General features: G+C 41.6%; 1 protein-coding gene and 1 long non-coding RNA gene across 6 annotated transcripts in view; one reads left to right on the forward strand and one right to left on the reverse strand.

Annotated features, from left to right (window-relative positions):
• Positions 1 to 14,527, forward strand: part of LOC310679021 (putative lysosomal acid lipase/cholesteryl ester hydrolase) — a gene marked incomplete at its 3' end in the record, with an annotated part of 43,742 nt that extends 29,215 nt beyond the window's left edge. For 2 of the 5 annotated variants that reach the window (XM_083443726.1, XM_083443725.1), the window contains exons 3-9: positions 1,397 to 1,595; positions 2,131 to 2,240; positions 5,175 to 5,314; positions 7,678 to 7,824; positions 8,524 to 8,595; positions 10,437 to 10,508; positions 14,193 to 14,527. In XM_083443726.1, coding sequence (XP_083299852.1) covers positions 1,397 to 1,595; positions 2,131 to 2,240; positions 5,175 to 5,314; positions 7,678 to 7,824; positions 8,524 to 8,595; positions 10,437 to 10,508; positions 14,193 to 14,426 — 974 coding nt within the window. The remainder of the gene's footprint in view (positions 1 to 1,396; positions 1,596 to 2,130; positions 2,241 to 5,174; positions 5,315 to 7,677; positions 7,825 to 8,523; positions 8,596 to 10,436; positions 10,509 to 14,192) is intronic. The other 3 variants (XM_083443729.1, XM_083443727.1, XM_083443728.1) reach the window with 3 other exon arrangements.
• LOC310679055 lies at positions 2,976 to 5,166 on the reverse strand. Its single transcript, XR_014512103.1, has 2 exons — positions 4,325 to 5,166; positions 2,976 to 4,284 (listed from the first exon to the last, which is right to left on the reverse strand). It is a non-coding gene; the product is annotated as an uncharacterized lncRNA (long non-coding RNA).
• Positions 14,528 to 19,850: the final 5,323 nt, after the last annotated feature.

Genomic DNA, 19,850 nt, shown 5'->3' on the forward strand with positions numbered 1-19,850 from the left:
GCTGTCCCATGGATGATGGAGCAAGCCAAGGGATTCAAATTATAAGAAATCAGATTTTGACTAAACATCAGGAAGAACATTCTGACCATAAGAGCTGTTGAACAGGGAACAGAGTCGCATGAGATGTGGTGGACTATCCTTCCTTGGAGATTGTTAAGCAGAGGTCAGATGGGCATCTGTCATGGATGTATGCGTTGCAGGGGGTTGGACGAGTTCATAGAATCATAGAGTTGGAATAGACCACAAGGGCCATCGAGTCCAACCCCCTGCCAAGCAGGAAACAAGTTGATTCTTGGGGTTCCTTCAACTCTAGAAATCTATGATTCTATATGTACTTCAGCCATCTAGAGTCAGTCACTGCCAGATTTATTGAATTTTTTTTAAAGGCAAGACCAACAGGGTAAATGTAGACACTGCCAGCTCAATTTCCCAATGTAATTATGTGTGTTGTTTGCAGCTTTTCCTTGGGTGAGTTCAGTCTGATGAAAATGTGGTAGGAGAGCTTGAAGGCGTTGCCTTTGTTAAGCTTGATTAAAGGATGATCTGAAAACTGAGCAGCAAAGGTGGTGCAATGAAGGAAGGGCAGATGGACAATAAAAATTGCCCAGTAGCACCTTATAGACCAAGTAAGTTTGTTCTGGTATAAGCTTTTGTGTGCATGCACACTTCTTCAGATACATGCACATGGAAGCTTATACCAGAACAAACATAGTTGGTCTATAAGGTGCTACTGGACATTTTTTTATTTATTTTATTTATATTTGAATTGTGTCAGTCCAACACGGCTGCCTACTTTAATCTCCATTATCAGGTTCAAAGATCAAGCAGTAAATTATTTCAGCTTAATCAACACTCTAATCAATACTTTAACAAGCACTGCTACCTACGATTGGTCTACATAGTTGAGCTATTCACATGATACCAGATAGATGAAAGCAATCATTCACTCATTCACAATATTAAGGCTAGTGTTCTGATTCCTCATACAGTACTTTTAAATCAAATGTGACCAATACTGAACTGATGATTTATGTTGGTTCTTAAAAATACCTCTACCTTGCTTTCCATATTGCATTTAGAAGATACTCATTCCAGACTGAAATTCCAGACATGTGAAATTGCTGGGCTGCTCTGCATCCCAGGTTTATAGTAGGTGATACACACTAGTGGTCAGTGAGGCAGAACAAGCGGGTCATCATTGTTCTCCTGGCTTCTTAACACCACCATCACTGGTGATTATTGGGAAGGAGAGCAGAGGTGCGATGTGAGGAGAGCTTGGCCACGTGAGACTGTTCTGGGTCAAGCTGCCTGTGCCTTGACCTTCCCTTCTGCATCTAATTGGATGGAGACACTGAAATGACTTATTGTACCTATGCTTATAACTATTCCCTTTTAGGTCCCAGGCCCGCAGTGTTCTTGCAGCATGGCTTGCTTGGTTCTAGCAGTAACTGGGTGCTTAATATGGACTACAACAGCCTAGGCTTTATATTGGCTGATGCTGGTTATGATGTTTGGCTCGGAGACACCAGAGGTAACACCTGGTCCAACAAACACATCAACTGCACTGAGAAGCATCAAGAATTCTGGCTATTCAGGTAGAGTGAGCTTTCTAAACCTAATTTCTTGTTTCTGGTTCCTAGTTCACCCTTTGGGGAAAATTTTAATTAGTCAAGCTCTTCCTAGTGGAGCCATGTTTTTCCACCTCCTCTTATAATATATGATATGGAGGTATAGAAATACATTTCAAGTAAGTAAAATTGGTAGTTGTCCCTTTAAACAAACAAACAATTTGTTTATTCCTGGGGAAAATATGGCCTTGGTGAACTCTATAGAATAGATGATAGCAGATCAGCTTAACTTCAGGTGCAATTAGATTTGATCTGCAGAGACTCAATATTGGTCCTTCTGAATCTCTGCTGGAATTTGAAGCTCCTCAGACAGACATGGGTTGGAGGGAAAGCAGAGTCCTCTCCTGCCCACAGCATAAATACTGTTCTTCCTGAAACTGATATTTTAAAAATCTTTTTGTTCTTGTATTGCACTGGACAGAGAACAGGGCATTTTAGGCTTTCACAATGTAGATCCCACTGCATATACATGTCTGTTAACCATGTTCCTTTTTCTTTGCAGTTTTGATGAAATGGCTAAATACGACCTTCCAGCTTCAATAAACTTTGTCCTGAACAAAACTGGTCAGGAAAAAATATTTTATGTTGGTCATTCCCAGGGCACCACAATGGGTAGGTTAGCAAGATTCTTAAATACATGCTGGCAATTCTATTAGCTACATACTTATATGTGCAGCTGCTGTTGTATATTAAATTCAAGAGGCATCTTGCTCATGGTACAGTGATGTTCCATGGAACCTATGGACACCTATGGAGAAGCATCTTGAATAACAATCCCTCCCTTTGGGTTTCCTGCATTTTCCTCCTTAGTGATATTTCCCATATAGGTGATAATTCAAATTGGTTAAGGGGCATATAAAAAGTGGTTTGTCTGGACTGAGAAACTGTTAAAATCCTGGATTGCAAACCAGTATCAAGCCTAGTTTGAAGTCTGAGTTTAGGTAACAGTTTCCCAGTCTGGATGTAACAGGAAGCTATAGTTTTATAACCCCGAGTTGAAATATCTTAAGGCCCCTGAGACAAGAGGAGAAGAGAACTTGTTGGCTGAACACTCCTTCTTGGTCTCATAAATCATAGTTCTATAACCAAACCGGTTTCAAAGTCACCTCACCTCTGACTGTCACTTCATGTTTTATTGGTTCTTAGTACAACCTAGAGTGACTGGAGAAACCCAGCTAGATGGGCAGGGTATAAATAATAAAATTATTATTAATGTTGTTACTAGCTACAGTATGTATTAAGCAAGTGAATTTACAATTATTACACCACTGAGGAAATATATGCAGCATTATCAAGTTTTAAGTAGGTCAGAAACAAGGCAGGGCCTTTTCTGTTGTAATGCGCATATTCTAATACACCATTTCTAGTAGCGTTGCTACCAGCCGTGGAGTCTGCCTGCCTCCTCCCACTCAGTCACCCTACAGCTGGGGGGGGGGGGGAGGCAGCGGGTGGACCGTTTGGGCAGCACGGAGCCTGTGCACACTCAAGACACCGCATTTCTCCCAGGAGAGACGTGTGGCTCGGGCACACTGCAGGCCGCACAGTGAGTGCAGCCTGGCATTTTGTCACTCCCCTCAGTGGTGACACCCGGGGCAGCCCGTGCCTACCTCACCCCACTTCCTCTGGTTGCTAGGTCAAGATGATCCCAGAGGTGGACCCCATGATGTCATGAACAGCTACTCTTGCTCCACGAAGTACTAAAGATGCTTGCTATGAAGAGGTTGAACAATAGTGAGACTGGAGAAGCCAGTATTAGGTGCATTTTCAGCTCTGCGGCTGGGCCCACAACTCAATTGCATTTTGTTTTAATTTGCTCATTGCAAATAGCTGAAAGTCTCTAAATTTTGATAATGAACCCAATTTGCAGTGGGGGTTGAATAATTTCATTTGCAACTGTAATTCTGCCTTCAATCCAGATTTTAGTTTGGTAAAATCCTCCATTTCCTTAAACACTCTGCTCCCTCTTCCATCATGTCATTGATTTCTGTTTTGAAAAGGATTTCTTGGTTGTTGTTTTTTGCTTCAAACTAAACTAAACTAAATAATAATCACCTCCTTTAGTCTAGACTCTGCAGTCTCCACTTCTGTCAATTTTTGTCTTCACCTTTTTTTTATACCTACCACCCACTAATGGTAAAATCTTGATGGTAAAATTTCCTTGCCGCCCACCAGTGTTCGATGGAAGGAGAATTCAGCTTGTGCCGTAGAACCCCCTACCGCTCACCTGGAATCATGAAACACCCACTAGTGACCTAGTGACCCACTAGGGACCAGGTTGACAACTCCTGGTCTAGACTCTCCAGTCTCCACTTCTGTCAATTTTTGTCTTTGCCTCCTCTGACTTATTTGAGAGCCATCCAAGAATTGCTCTGGGGTTTCTTTTTGAGGGGGCAGGAAGTCTCAGCTATGGCTGTTACTCTTCATGTGCTCTGCAGCAATACACCTTGTGTCAACCACACATGCACACTCTAAAGACTTTCCTCCTCTTGAGCCCAGCCCAGTTCCTTTTCTTCCTCTGCACTCCTTCCCACCACAAAGCCCTGGAGATGGAGGTTGATGTGGAGAGGGTAGAAGTGAAGGAGGGAAGACGCCCCCCCCCCCGCGCGCTCCAGAGAGTCAATGTTACAATTTACAGCCAGCTCTTGCTGAGCTTAAGCTTGCAATCCCCCTGGAGGGGACCGGGCAAACCTGGAGACTAGGTCAGCCCTAGAGCCCTGGCAACCCCAATGCCTATAGAGTTCTGGTTTGCTGCTTCTCTTTTAAACTTCTGGCCTTTCTATTCTGTCAGTTTTTCACTGTGATTTCATGTGCCTATTCCACTTCATTAACACTTTGCAAAACGATATGTGAGCTGAAACACAACCATCCTTCCAAATTCACCCTTCTCTGGATTTTGAAAAGAAGTTCTGCATCCAAGAAATGTGCACAAAAATCATATACTAGGGTAAAAATGCATGAGTGGAAATATATACAAAAAAGCGTTATATTTGGAAAAAGTGTTTTGCAAAACTGTGGGTACTAGAGAAGATTGCAGACAAATCATGCAAGCTTCAAGAAAATTGCTCTAAAATGATTTTCATAAGCACTTAAAAAATGGGTGGGGAATCATCACCATCATTTTATTTGTACGTCTCCTTTCCACAGTTAAAACAATGCTCATGGCAGCTTACAATATGAAAAGATTTACATAATTACAAATATAGCAAAGTAGTCATAAAAATAAATAAAACACATTAAAAACTACATAATTTCTACATAAACAATTTCTACATAAAATTACAGATACAAAAAGTTAATACCAGAAACATGGAGAACTAAACTTCAGATTTGCTTATTCTCAGTTTTAGCTACTATTATTGCTGTCATTGTTTTATTTCACTAATCTTGTAAGTCACTTTGATTTTTTTTTTTAAAAGCTGGGCATAGAATTCCATGTACCCGATTGCTTTTGCATTATGCAAAAACTGGGTTGAAGATTTTGTTACTGGGTTTTTTCAAGACTGCATTGCTAACTCTATTCATTTCTCTCCTCCCCCCCCCCCCCAGCGTTCATTGCATTTTCAACCATGCCACACCTAGCCAAGAAGATCAAGATGTTCTTTGCATTGGCCCCAGTAGCCACTGTAAAGTATTTGACCAACACGGCTTTGACCAAACTTGCAATGGTTCCTGAACCTCAGCTCAAAGTATGTATTTCAGACAAAATATTTGTTCAAACAACAGAATGCAAATATTGCTGGATGTAGCTAAGTACCATCCTTTTCCGTCTATAAGACGCCCACATGTATAAGATGCCCCCTATTTTGGGGGCCTCAAAATTTAGAAAATAGGGGGTTTGGGGGGAGGATTATTTGGGGGGAATGCTGAAAATCGCTCACCCACCGGAACGCAGCACACAACCGCTCATGTTGCAGCTACCCAATTGCCGCCACTAGCCCTTCCGATTCCACTGTCGCAGCCAATAGACAGCTGCCCTTGTCACAGCAAGCAGGAGTGTGCCAATCGGCAGCCTCTGGTGGCGATCGGGCAGCTGATAGGTGGTTTCCGCTCGTGTTGCTGAAATCGCCGCTTAGAGTCTCGGGCTCGTGCTAAAAAAAATTCGCCTGTCCCACCTCATCAGTACCCGTGTATAAGATGATCCTAAATTTTGAACCTCATTTTTGGGTCAAAAAAGGTTATCTTATATATGGAAAAATACAGTACTTGGAGATGCCCTTTCCATTTGACCTGAGGCCATTTATAAAGAGCTCATGCTAGCCAATGCTGCAACTTGATAGCACAGTGTCGCTTTGGCTGTTCTGTGCCAGGACCTTGGGGGGGGGGTAAAAAGAATGAGGGGCTGGCTTTTCTCCCTTGCTGTATGTGTCATGGGTTCCAGTTTCTGCTGTGGACAGAAAAAGAAAGGTGTTGGTGCTCTATACTCATGGATACTGTTTGCATCCAGTGCCCATATTAAAGAATTTGGCGCAATTCTCTACGGTTCCTAATAAAATTGCCATGAGAATCTTTTCGGTATGGTGGCAGATCACACCTGTGGGTAACTCAGTTGCCGTTAAAGCAATAATTCTGAACAGTTACATGGGAATGTATTTATAACAGTATTGCTTTATTTACAGTACAGTAAGCCTGTGCTCCAGGGATCTTGCTTAACGTCAAAACCAAGTAGAGTCAAAACCTTTTGGGTTCAATGGCAGGTGGGATTGCCAAAGCCCTTTCCCCTGCAACCCTGCCCCCTTTCCACCTTTCTTTCCTTCTTTCTTTCTTTCTTTCTTTCTTTCTTTCTTTCTTTCTCTTTCTTTCTTTCTTTCTTTCTTTCTTTCTTTCTTTCTTTCTTTCTTTCTAGTTGCGGACTTAATTCCTTATTAACAATGAATAGCTGTAGGGGAAGAGAGCCATGCTGATCATATTTACAGGCACATGCGCCCATTTTTAGGGCTCAGAGACACTCGCTGATCATGTTGAAGGCTGTTTACTTGGGTCTCCTGTGTTGTCTATGTCTTCCGCCCTGCTGCTTTTAGCTCTATAAACCCATAAAACAACATTGGAGTTGGAACATTGGAAATATTGTTAGTCCCCCCCCTCCCCATGTTCTAGTAACGCTTGGCTGCTATGCTACACTTCTGTCCTTTTCAGATTTGAGGAATAGCTACTTCTCATCTTCTCAGCCTGGGGATGAAGTCAGGAGACATGACATTAAATTAAGTCACTAGGCATACAATAGAGCAGTAAAGCACTTTTGCTGAAATGACTGGAGAATTAAATGATTCCAAGCACATCTATTTAGCTACTGGACATTTGGCAAAATGTTTGCATAACTCATGTCTTTTGCATATTTGGGCTCCTACTCAACTAGTATTCCTGTTGTGGGAACCATTACCATCTAGCTTGTTCCTGAACCACTTTAGAAGGACTCCAGCTGCACGTTGTGTACATGGCAAGATGCACCTGAACTGCATCACGTCTCTTAGATGGCTCTAATTACAATGTCTGTGTCTTAAATATTGCAGAAGATCATAACCTCCAACATTTCTCCTATAAAAAATAGGGACATCTTTTTATTTTATTTATACCCCACCCATCTGGCTCGGTTGCCTCAGCCACTCAGGGTGGCTTCCAACATATATGAAAACATAACAAAACATTAAACATTTAAAAACTTCCCTATACAGGGCTGCCTTCAGATTTCTTCTGAAGGTTGTATAGTGACTTATCTCCTTGTCTGGGGGCTACAGAACTCCATATCTCTTCATCATTTCTCCGCTGAAAATATGGACATCCTAAGGAACAGTGGAACTTTCTCAGATCAAATCAGAAACCAGGATGGCTTCTATAAATCTGGGATAGCCTCTGGAAAATAGCCTCTTGGAGGGTCCAGAGGGTCATTCTGTCTGACTGTGCTTGTGGGATTTGAATGGGTATTCTATCCTAAATGTCTGAGCGGAAGATTCTCATAACAGTTTTTTTTGTAGCTACTCGTTAGAAGTATCCATAGGAAAAAAGAGAATTGACTAACAAAATGGTGTATGTACTAATGTTTTTGTTTTGGCAGAAAATGTTTGGAACTAAGCAGTTTTTAGCTCAAGACAGAACAGTGAAATGGTGTGCTACTTCCTTGTGTAACCGTTTCCCAATGGATTATCTTTGTGGCACTGTTTTATTCCTGTTGAATGGCTTTAATGTGCTAAACTTCAATATGGTAAGATTTCTGATTACTTAGTAGGAGTGTGCTCTAAAAAAAAGGTAGGTGTATGGAGGCTTCTCTGAAGTGATTGCTACTTGTGCCATCCATAACTTAATCACACTTAGACAAAACACAGAAGATAACTGCACATTTTGCCTCATCATTTTGCGTCTATGATGGTTAGAGGTTTATTTTTTAAAGGAGAGCTTAGAGTCTGGGACACTAGTAAAAGCCTGTGTGGGTGCCATGGTGTCTCCTGCACAAGGAGCAGTGACATAGCATGGGTTGCCAGTGCCTGCGGCAAGGCAAGTATTGTACACCCTAGCCCCTGGACTGTGTGCTGTGCTTGCCCCATGGAAAGAGTTAAGTGGAGTGGCCAGAGAGACTCCTCTCCACCACCGCTCAGATTCTGGGGCACTAGTAAAAGCCTGTGTGGGTGCCATGGTGTCTCCTGCACTAGGAGCAGTGACATAGTATGGTTTGCCAGTGCCTGAGACAAGGCAAGTATTGTGCCCCCCTGGACGGTGTGCTGTGCTTGACCCATGGAAAGTGTTAAGTGGAGTGGAGTGGAGTTACTATGTAAACTTGGATTCCTGTGTGATATCCAGATGTTGAGCTCTGGTGCACTGCTTTTGTTCAAACAAACCAAATGGAAGGGAAGTGGCTGTTGCAATTTGTGATAAATTCAGCTAATCACTTTGCGCTTTCTTACAGAGTCGAATCGATGTTTATTTATCACACTTCCCAGCTGGGACATCTATCCAGAACATGCTTCACTGGACTCAGGTGACACCAAAATCCTCTTTTCTCTTTTAAAAAAAGGTTTTTGTATCGATTGAAGAATGGGCAATCAGAACAGGCTTTTACAAAGACTTTTAAGAATGAAATTAATAAATATGATTGAAAGAAAATTTCTTAATAACTCAGCCTCTCTTTTTACAGACTCCAGAAATATGTTTTGTTTTTATGAGAAAGGATTTAAAGCTGAGAGAGTTTTATTGTGTTTAAATGTTTCCAAACAGGAGTATTTCAAAAGCTAAAGATACAATAATATCCCCAATGGATTTGTTTTTATTGTCAAAATAGTCCCTCTGCATGTAGATGGACAAAATACTACATTTCTGTGGTATTTTACTGAATTGTGTCTCAGTGAAGAACCCAGTGCTACTGGAAGCTTTACCTGCCTGATTGGACTACAACTCCCATCAGCCAGTCCATGCTGCCTTTTGCTGATGGGAATTGTAGTCCAAAGCATCAGCATGGCTCCTGGCTAGCAAAGGCTGAGTCTTCATATCATTGGGCAGGCAAGGCAGTGATATGATTTGGGAGCACATGGTATTGAATGCAGTAGAACAGAACAATCTGACAAAGAGGTACAAGTCACAGACTTGTAGCACTAAATAACATGGGTTGTTGTTTTTTTCCCTATCTGCGGTAGAAGAGGCATTGTAGAAGCACATTGGAAACTGACTTGTTCATGAGAGTCATTTCTGTTGGATATTAATGCTTGTTTGTAAATGGTTTAAAATAATAAAAGGCGATTTCCGTACATGCCTTGATCCAGGTTTGGGGCAAATTCACTTTGGTGAGGGAGCCCCAGCAGAAATTAAAAATCACAAAACATGGAAATATAGGCTGTTAGAACTTTTAAATATCTCCCTTTAAGATTCTTCCAAAACCCCCTTTCTTTCCCTTAGCATAGAAAAAGAACATATGTTTGGTAAGTTATAAATGGTTTATTTACAGAGTCATGTGCTTTCCCATAAGAGTTGCAAGAAAAGACAGGCACTTTAACTTAGTGTCATCTGAATTATTTGTATAGAAACACAAAGTTGGCTTGCTAAAGCCATACGGTAGAAGCTTGGAGCATCTAGCTAAGATGTCCTTTCTGATTGGATTCACAGGATGGAAAAGAGAATGAATAATGGCTTTGATAGCCCTTCCTTCCAAAGTGAGGGGGAATGACCTAGTGAAGCCTGGCTGGACTGTCTTAAACCCGTCATGAATTAACTAGGGTTAAACATGCTGGTTATTTGAGGCTCATATATCCCACAATCGAGTTGTTTCTTCCCAGCCACTGCTTCCCTTGAACCTGCTCTCTATTTTGGATCCATTCTGGGGAACCTTTTTTTGCTCCACAGGCCCGATTCTTATCAGGATCAGTTTCACATGCAAAGTTCAACAACAGGGTGGGGCATCCAACCTGTTCATAATCTATTAGATTAATCAAGGATGTCAAAGCTCCTTGCAAGGTGCTCCTTCCAGATTCCAATGCAAACCTCTTCCTGATTCACTTTAGTAACACTTCATTTCTAGTAGGACACGTGTCAAACATTCTTGAGATATCAGATAAACTGAGGAGACGTAGAAGGTTGAGCAGTACTAAAAAAACAGGTCTACTGCTTTGAGATGGCTTTGTGTAGCTTTTTTTGTATGTTTACATTAACTTTTGTTCTCCTCACTAAAGATGAAGTTAGACATTATTGCATAGCCTTAATCATAGCGTGGTTTTTGACACATTCAACATCCCTGTTTATGCCCGTACCGCGGTCTATTCATATCGCACACTTCTATATCACCTGCTTTGCCCATTTGGTTTTTCAAAGTATGGCACACCTCTTTTTCAGATTGCGAAGGCTGGGATGTTCAAAGGCTTTGACTGGGGAAGCAAGGAAGCAAACATGGCTCACCACAACCAGGTAAGAATTTCTCACAAATTGAGTATTTCTCTCTGTAGGTGTTTATATGAGGGTAGATGCTGGTAAGGCTTGGCCACAGGTACTCGTGGCAAAGGCTGCTGTTCATAAAATACAGGGTGGATAATATGAAGTTCAAAGGTAAAATTAAAAAGTCAAGGGTAACAGACTTAAATGAAGTTTATCATTAGGCTCTACATACACAAATTTAAACGGTTGTTGTGCCCATAAATATGTTAACTTCTTTGTTTACGTAAATCCAAAGAATATTTCTTAAAGCCACAGAAGTGTCTGCCATGTCTTCTATTCTCCAAAGGGACACAAACCCTGTATGGGTGCCTGGGACCCCATGGGCTCTTGCCACCACTCAACAGTGGGACAGGCAGGCACCTGACTTTTGTCACAGTATGCTCACCAAATCAGATCCAAATAGCACCTTTGTTTATGTGAAGTCAAAAGCCAATATGTTCAGTTGATACAGCTTTGTACAAAATAAATAAATTAATGGCAACCATCTGTTAAAGCAATGCATACAACATGGAACCATATCTCCAAAATAGGAACATATGCAAATAAACAAACAAAAACACAAACAAATGGAAAAACTTGCCAAAATAACATTTGACAGTGCAGTGGTCATGGGTGGTTTCAATGAACTCAGGTAAGAGGATCTGCTATTACTTTACGAACAATAGCCATTGCATAGATAATCAGGTTTCTGTTTCCCTCTTCACCGAGCAGCAGCTGCAAGTCATGGGACTATGTTTTCATTCTACAGTCCAGATACTGTTGGGTTCCCACGGGAAAGGGAGACGGGATGTGACGTACACTGGTTTCCTGTTTCCTTTGTTCTGTCGTTCTTTGTTGGAGTTGCTCTCTGCTTCTCACAGAGACAAGATATATATTTGTATGCTCTCTGCATAGCTTAGGAATAAAGCTTTTAGCAGTGTAGCACCATACCTGCCTCATCCTTTCGTTGCGGACACTGGATGTATACTCTGCTGGGCTCGATCCAAGATGAGCCGTATCAGCTCCAGATGGGCCGGAGCTGAAAAATTCTAACATCTAGCTCCATTTCATAAAAATTCCATGCATTGTGTCAATACAGTGACAATAATAATAACTGGAATGGCAAGAAATGTGGCATAATTTCCAATAAAAGTACATCTTTCAACTTGTTGTATAACAGTCACCCATTTTATGTTCTCCTTAAGTCCACCAGGTGCTACTGTTCTTAATCTATAGATTCCTCTCAATATATTTATGAATATATATATATAATATTGTCCAGTAGCACCTTAGAGACAAACTAAGTTTATTCTTGGTATAAGCTTTTTTGTGCATGCACACTGTGTATCTGAAGAAGTGTGCATGCGCACGAAAGCCTATACCAAGAATAAACTTAGTTTGTCTCTAAGGTGCTGCTGGACAATTTGTTTATTTTTTTATATATTTCGACTGTGTCAGACCAACACGGCTACCTACCTGAAATAGATCCCTCTTATTTCCTTCCTTTTAAATTGTGTCTATAATTGTTTCTCTGAACCATGTATGTTCTCAAAGCACCAATACTTTAGATTTAGCATCACGCTGCTCCTCTATACAATGTTTAAGCAATGACACATTGAGTTTTTTGGTCCTTATGCAACTTTTGCATTCTCCTGTCCAGATCTGATTAAAATCAGGATTGCTCAAGGAATTCCTTTTACCACCATTACAACTCCCACATGGGAATTATTTGGCCCAGCTTGATAATATCTAGGGGGTTAAAGAGGTTTTGGATTTACTTTAGGATATGCCAAAATATCTCTTAAATTTGATGCACATTTACTATAGGGAATGGTCTCCAGATTCCCTTGAGAATATCTAATTTCTATATCCAAAAAATATATCTCAAATGTAATATGGGGATGTAAATTTGTTGACAAATCTGCCATATGCCAGGTGCCTATCTTCACTCCCCTGTCATATAATGAAGATCATTTTTCTATAAAGCAATACATCACACCCATAGTGGTGTAGCGTGGGTTGTCAGCACCCGGGGCAGGGCAAGTAATTTGCACCCCCTAACCCGTGGGTTTGCGCCCCCTAACCCTAACCCCCAGATGTTGTGCCCGGTGTGGCCGGCCCCCCCTGCACCCCCCACGCTACGCCACTGCACACCCATGAGAATTGCTTCCATCCTTTCTTTCAAATTTATCCCTCTATACATTAGCTAACTTGGGACGCGGGTGGCGCTGTGGGTTAAAGCCTCAGCGCCTAGGGCTTGCCGATCGAAAGGTCGGCGGTTCGAATCCCCGCGGCGGGGTGAGCTCCCGCTGTTCGGTCCCAGCGCCTGCCAACCTAGCAGTTCGAACGCACTCTCGGGTGCAAGTAGATAAATAGGTACCGCTTACTAGCAGGAAGGTAAACGGCGTTTCCGTGTGCGGCTCTGGCTCGCCAGAGCAGCGATGTCACACTGGCCACGTGACCCGGAAGTGTCTTCGGACAGCGCTGGCCCCCGGCCTCTTGAGTGAGATGGGCGCACAACCCTAGAGTCTGTCAAGACTGGCCCGTACAGGCAGGGGTACCTTTACCTTTACCTTTTACATTAGCTAACTAAGATATGTCTGGTTCTAACAGCCATACTTGAAATTTGCCAGAAGAGTCTGTCTTGAAACTGCAATCATGTTTCTTCAGTGCTAACAAAACTGGAGCAGTAGGAAGAATCAGAGTGATGATAGTTGGGAATAATGAGTCAAAGACACTGAGCTGGTTTGTAGGTAACTCTAAGCCAAACCAAAGCTTGCTATGAATGCTGGTGTGGAAGAGCTTCCTGAGAGGAGAGCCTGGCCACTTTGCATTTCCCTTGACTCTCCTGCTGCTGCTCTTCTGCACGCTAATCCGTAGTTTGGTTTAGCAAGTTGCTCAACCCAGGCATGTGGCTTGTCTTTCTCCAGACACTGCATGAGTTGCAAATACGAGAACAAACTTTGGTTCCACCTTGTGGTTTGTTTGGAGTGAGGCAAAGCATGAGCCTGGGTTTGTCCTTAATGCTAAAGCAGCAGTAGTGAGACCAGAGAAGGGTCAAAGTGTCTGTGCAATCCTCTTAGGCAGAGTGCACATTCATGCTCATTCATAGTTGGGCTTAATGCTACATGAAAATCATCTCATTCTTTCGGAACAATCAGTAAATCCAGACAATCAGTGCTGGATTTACAGCCAGGCAGAGCGGCCTGCAGCCCAGGGTCTCGGCCACTTGCCATTAAAAACAAACAAACAAACAAGCTCAGTTGCTTAGTAACAGTAAGGACAAGAACAAAGTTTAGGTACTCAAAAAATCATAGAATCATCACATAACAGAGTTGGGAAGGATCACAGGGGTCATTGAGTCAAACCCCCAACAATGCAGGACTCCCCCCCCCCCCAGCATGAGGCTGGAACAACAACCCTGAGATGTAGATTGACCAGGCAATCTGCACAATTTCCTCTTCATGGATGGATTATGTGCACTTTCTTGCACAACTTCTGATGAATGCCCAGTTGTTATGCACATTAATAGATCAACCTGCACATTAATGGTTCAACCCTCAACTTAGATATGTGTGTGTTTTGGAAGTGTGTGTGTGTGTGTGTGTGTGTGTGTGTGTTTTGATCAGGAAGTCTTTGCAGACTGTTTTTAAACTTTTTTTATCTTCTCTCTTTTAGCCAACACCACCTTTCCACAACGTACAACGGATGACTCTTCCAACAGCTGTCTGGAGTGGTGGAAACGACTGGCTTGCAGACTCAAAGGACATGGCCCTCTTGCTGCCTCAGATCCCAAACTTAGTTTACCACAAGGATATTCCTGAATGGGAACATCTGGATTTTATCATAGGCTATGATGCCCCACAGCGCATGTACATAGAGATAATGGATTTAATGCAGACTTATAAGTGAATGTGAAATATTCCTTCAGAACCCATTACTGTCAATGTGTGTTGATGAAAAGCACTACAAGATTTCTTAAGATTCCATTTCTCATAAAGGTTCGTCACAGTCTCAGTTATAACAAAAATTTGCTTATCAACCTTGCCTTTTCTAAATCTGTCAGTAACCATGGGTGTTCCTCCGTTGTTTTAGGAGCGGCTAAGATTCTTTGTTGCTCTTGCTTCATCATGCTGTGTAGCAGATTCTTGTTCTAGTACAGCATGACTATTGAGGGTAGAAAAAGTACTTGTGGTGATGGCCAACTCCTTTCCGATGAGGAACTGGTCCAATTCCAGTTGTTTCCCAGCCTTGGGATCTATCTGCTCTGGGATAGAGTGCTGCCTTTTCTTAGCTCCCTCAGCAGTGTCTGGTCTAATCTCTCTCTCTTTTGCTCTCCGCCACTGAGCTGTAAACATTAATTTGATAAGTTTCTCTCTAGATTGGAATCCTCCCTTAGTTAGCAGTTGTATTGCTGGAATTTTCTAGTTAGTTTTTCTTATCTCTTATTATTCACTTTGGATAGAGAAAAGGGGAGAGAAGCACTAATGACAGAGGAGCCTCTGTTGGGATATGTCACTCCCATATTTCTTAAGAAAATTCACCCTGGAAAGCATTCCCTACCTTCCCCTTCTCTCCCCCACCTCTCTCTCTCTCTCCCCTTCAACTCACAATGCCTAGGACAGCAGCGTCTCACACCAAATGTAACTAACCTGTAGAAAAGATGGAAAACAGAAATGCTCTATGTTCCTTTGTTATCCATGAAAACCCTTCCATAAAAAAACAACCATTGCTAGGATGTCTATGTGCAGTTTAGTAATCCCTCAGGGAATTAAATCTTTGCCCTCAGAAGGATTTAAATCCATACATCTTTAATGGGGGTATTGAGATGCAACTTAAGTTGCATTCTCATCACAGTAGTCCTGATGAAGGGAAAAGCCTTGTCATCAAACTTGCATAATAATGTATATCTGAAAGTAAATCTGATCGGCTTCTGGGGTTGGCCGCGAATGGCTGCAAGGTGGAGCCTTAACCTCTGGGAAAGGCTTGATCACTAAAGAGGTCCGGGGAGAGCACAAGGGTACTGTGCCCCCAAAAGAAGCCCAAAAGGAAAGTTTGGGTGCGGAGCTTCGGCAGCGCTGTTTTGCAGATTCTCTGGTCCCGTCCCATCCCGCCCCGCCCCCCGCGTGAAAAGACAAAGAGGGAGAAGTCATAGGATTGAGCGACAGAAGCAGAAGAAGCAGACTTCAGCCTCAAGGCGAGAAGCCTTGAACTTTGGCCAGGACACGGCAACCTTTTCTGACAAATTTAAAGCCACATTGGATAAACTAAATTTTAGACATTTGGAAAAGAGATAATTTGGCAAAGAGACGGGGTGAAAAAACAGATACCTGCTCCTTTCTTGCTATACATACTTTGCATGGAAACAGTTCATAAATGTGAAATTGAGGAAGACACACTGCTAATATAAAAAAGCTGAAATTTGGATAAATTGGGCTTAGATAATGGATATAGATATTTTAAATTGTGGTGGATTAAAACTGAAAGTAATTCTGCTCTCTGGTAAACAGGAAAGGGAAAGCGGCTACATATTGCATCTAGTCTTTGTTCTAAATGGGATGTATATTTCTTTAATAGCGAAAACCACCCAGGTATTTATTTTGTTTAAAACTTTCAGAAGGGACTGACTGGAATGTAACATACTGAAAGTCTTAAAAGTTTCAACCGTGGCAAGTTCAAAACAGATACTGAATTGGATTTGTAGAGAGAGACAGCTATTAGCGGGTGAGAGTTGGATACAAATATATCCCCTTTTGACTTTAGTTACAATAAAATTGATGGTTATATATTTTACATGCTTTATATCTGTTGTGGATAAGGCAGAGAAGAAACAGAAGAAATCCAAGTGTGTGTTTATTTTGGGGAGTGAAGATCGCTCTGTATTGTTGGCAGACATTTGGGATTAGGCTGAATAGACCTGAAGATTTTTTTGAACCTCTTATTTACCTCCTTAAGTTTTGGATTACAAACTTGAATTCTCTTTGGATCTTTTTTTGGTGATGAGTAAATGGCCACTTGTTGCTTGCTTCCCATAAGCATTCTGCAGTCAGTTAAAAATGGCCAGTTTTGGAATGCTATAACTAGAGTTAAAGGGTCAGTATTACCACAAATCTAACGAGTCTAACGAGCTGCAGTTGCTTCTTCAGTCTTCTCCTCTTGCTGTTTTTTTTTTTTTTTAAATGAAAATTAACATTGTCCCAAAATATAGAGCTGTAGAGCCATGGTGTTTGACACCTTTCCCCCCAAGTCGTGCAATTTATCAGGGATAATATGGGGGTAATTATCCCTGGTGACCCCCCATGGCAGGGAAGGAGGGGATTTCTCACCTGCGGGTCGTCCAATATCTGCCGCTCACTTCTTTTATTAAGAGTCCTCCTGGTTTAAAGTGATGGTCCATCTAGTCTAGTATTATGTTTCCACTGTGGGTAAGCCAGATGCTTACCCACAGTAACTTTACAATTGGGAAATGAAGGTGACTTTACAATTGGGAAATGAAGGAATCAGTTCTCTCCCTCCCTCCCTCCCACCTCCCTCCCCCTACAAGATCTAAGCTTTCAAAGGATATGGATTCTAAGTATGAATATTCCAATTTCATTAACATGACTACTAACTCTGTGAATTTGTTGAACATCATTTTCACAATAATCTTTGTGTTAGAGATACAGGATGCAAACTGTAGCGCTGATGGATCCACAACCAACCACATAATCTGCTCTGGATGGCTGTGTTAGGTTTCTGTTATGCCACTGTGCAGTTCTTGGAGTCACAAGACTTTATTGACATTCCAGACTGTTGGAAGTCTCACGGGAGACAGATGTTGATGTTACTGGTTTCCTCTTTCTTTGTGTTCAGTTTGTTTTCTGTCTCTCACAGAAAGCAGATGCATAATCTTTTCTGTCTTATGTAGTTAGAAATAAAGTAGCAATGTAGCACATATTTCTGGCTCGTTCTGCTGCTGCCTGATACTCTGCATGAATGGAGAGTGTGCCTGAAGTTTCATTCAAAGGCTTGGGTCATTAAACATCGTTGGAGGAGAGCCTGGATGGCTTCCGAAAATACAGCCGAAGGAGTAGCCATGACAGCTTGGTCGTACAGAAGCTCCAACAGGCTGGAGGGCCTTCCAGATGGGGGGGGGGGGAGAGGGAACAAATGCTTGGGGAGAATCTGCCTTTAACTACAGTTTTAGGTTTCACATAATCATTTAAATTATATCACTAGTAGCTAATTGATTTGAATATGTTGTCTGATCATCTGAGGCCAAATAGCATGGTGTGTGATACCAGATACCTTGATATTTCTGTTTGTTCTGAAAGGCATAAAACACAAGTAAAAACCATTCAAGGTAGACACAGAGATCTTGAGCTTCCTATCCTTCCTTCAGTCTGTCCGATGGAGTGAATAAAGTATTATTATTAAGTAGAAACATGAAGAGTTGTAGCCAACAGTGCACAAATGGAGTTCCACTCATGCAAAAGGTCTTCCCTTGACTTACCTATTCCCACCAAATCAGTTCCAGATGGTCCTGCAACACTCTGGAGCAGCTTTTGAGGGTGCACAAGAAGCTGCAGGGGGGAAAAGAGTACATGGAATTCCATTTTGGAAGTAGAGGCCTGTTGCATGAGTGGAACAGCAATGCTGGATGCAAACTAAAGTCTTCCTAATGTTTCTTTGGGGTGTTGCTATTTCCTTCTAATTGGCACCCTGTCATGTAACTACATAACTGGCTGTTGAAAGGTGGTTGTTGATGCTATATTGATAGCCACATCCCAAGTTTTCAAAGGGCCCTGAGCTAAAAAGTGTTGCCTAAACCATTTGTGCTTCAATAACCTTTCATGCCTTTGTCTCAGATGGTGTTCTTGGAGCATAATTACAGTTGCAGGAAAACCTTTTATATGACTTGCCACGAGGGGTGTGCAATTCTAGTGTGCATGTTTTAAAAAACATTTATAGAGAACTACAGTGAAAATCATAACAAGATTCTATGTCAAGACAGAGGTTGAATTGGAACATGCAAGGAAATCCACTTAATAGTCTGTTTTCCATTAGTTCCCTACTCACCACCCAGTCCCCAAACATTAAAATAAGAAAACTTGACACAGCCATCAGCATATAAATTCCGACTCTTCTCATAACCTCATAAATAAATGTTCAGATATTCAAACTGGCTCTCTGAAGCAATCTCTTATTAAAAAAACAACATTTTGAAGAACCCTTTCTCTCCCTTAGGACAGCAGAACATAAGCAATGGAAGCAAATCTGTAAAATTCCAAAGAGAAAAATGAAACAGGAATGGGATCACCTCAATCAGCCATAGGAATTTAAACCGGAAGTTCAAACTCCGCCCCATTTCCAAAGGATCCTCCACAGGGTCCAAGTTGGCATCATTTACTCAAAAGCAGAGACAGGTGTGCTGGGACTCTGAGAGAAAGAAAGCAACTCCCTCTCCAGAGGGCAATTTGACATGACATCTGTGCTGTACAAATACAATCAGGTTCTCATTTCATTATGATAAAATAATTCATTTTTATTTCTGCTTCCAAGTATCTTTATTATTTTAAAGGAAGAAAAGGAGAAGGAGTACAAAGAAACAAATAATAACAAACTACATCAAAAAGAAAAATATTACGTAGATAATTATCTTAACCACTCATATCTGTTTAAAAATATAGCTAAATTATATCTATTCTTATACCCCAAATACATGTCATTCCATGCCATAATAAATAAGGACCATGTCTCCATCCAGCTACTAACAGGCACGGCCTCCTCTCTTTTACAAAATGTGAGTTCTAATAATGTTACGATTTTTCATATTTCATCAAGCCATTGTTATATAAATGATGCTGTGGTTTTCTTCTAAGAGTTTGCAATTGCTGATTATTGCTGCTATTGGCAGAGTTATGACCATTTCCAGATCAGAATCAGGTACCAGCAGACTTTTCTTTTTTAAAAAAGAAATATATCAGAACAGACACATATGTACTGCCTGTTGACCATCAGCACCACAGCAAATGCTGCTGAATGTGTGTTGAGTTGCAGTTTTTTCTGTAGCAAGTATGGGTGTTGGGATTTTCACTCCTCTTCTTCAGTTTTCCACCCTTCTCTGTACAACAAACATGTTTTGCTTTTTCGTATTTCCCCAACTTGTGTTCCCCTGTTCTAAAGCTTTTGTGTTCTTTTAGAAGCCATGTTTTCCCCACCCACATGCTTCTTTATTCTCAGTTGCCCCAGTTGCTCCCTCAGTTGAGAGCCAGTGTGGTGTAGTGGTTAAGAGCCGTAGACTCGTAATCTGGGGAACCGGGTTTGAGTCTCCGCTCCTCCACATGCAGCTGCTGG

The sequence above is a fragment of the Podarcis tiliguerta genome, assembly GCF_965153285.1.
Source record: "Podarcis tiliguerta genome assembly, chromosome: 5".
Classification (NCBI taxonomy): Eukaryota; Metazoa; Chordata; class Lepidosauria; order Squamata; family Lacertidae; genus Podarcis; species Podarcis tiliguerta.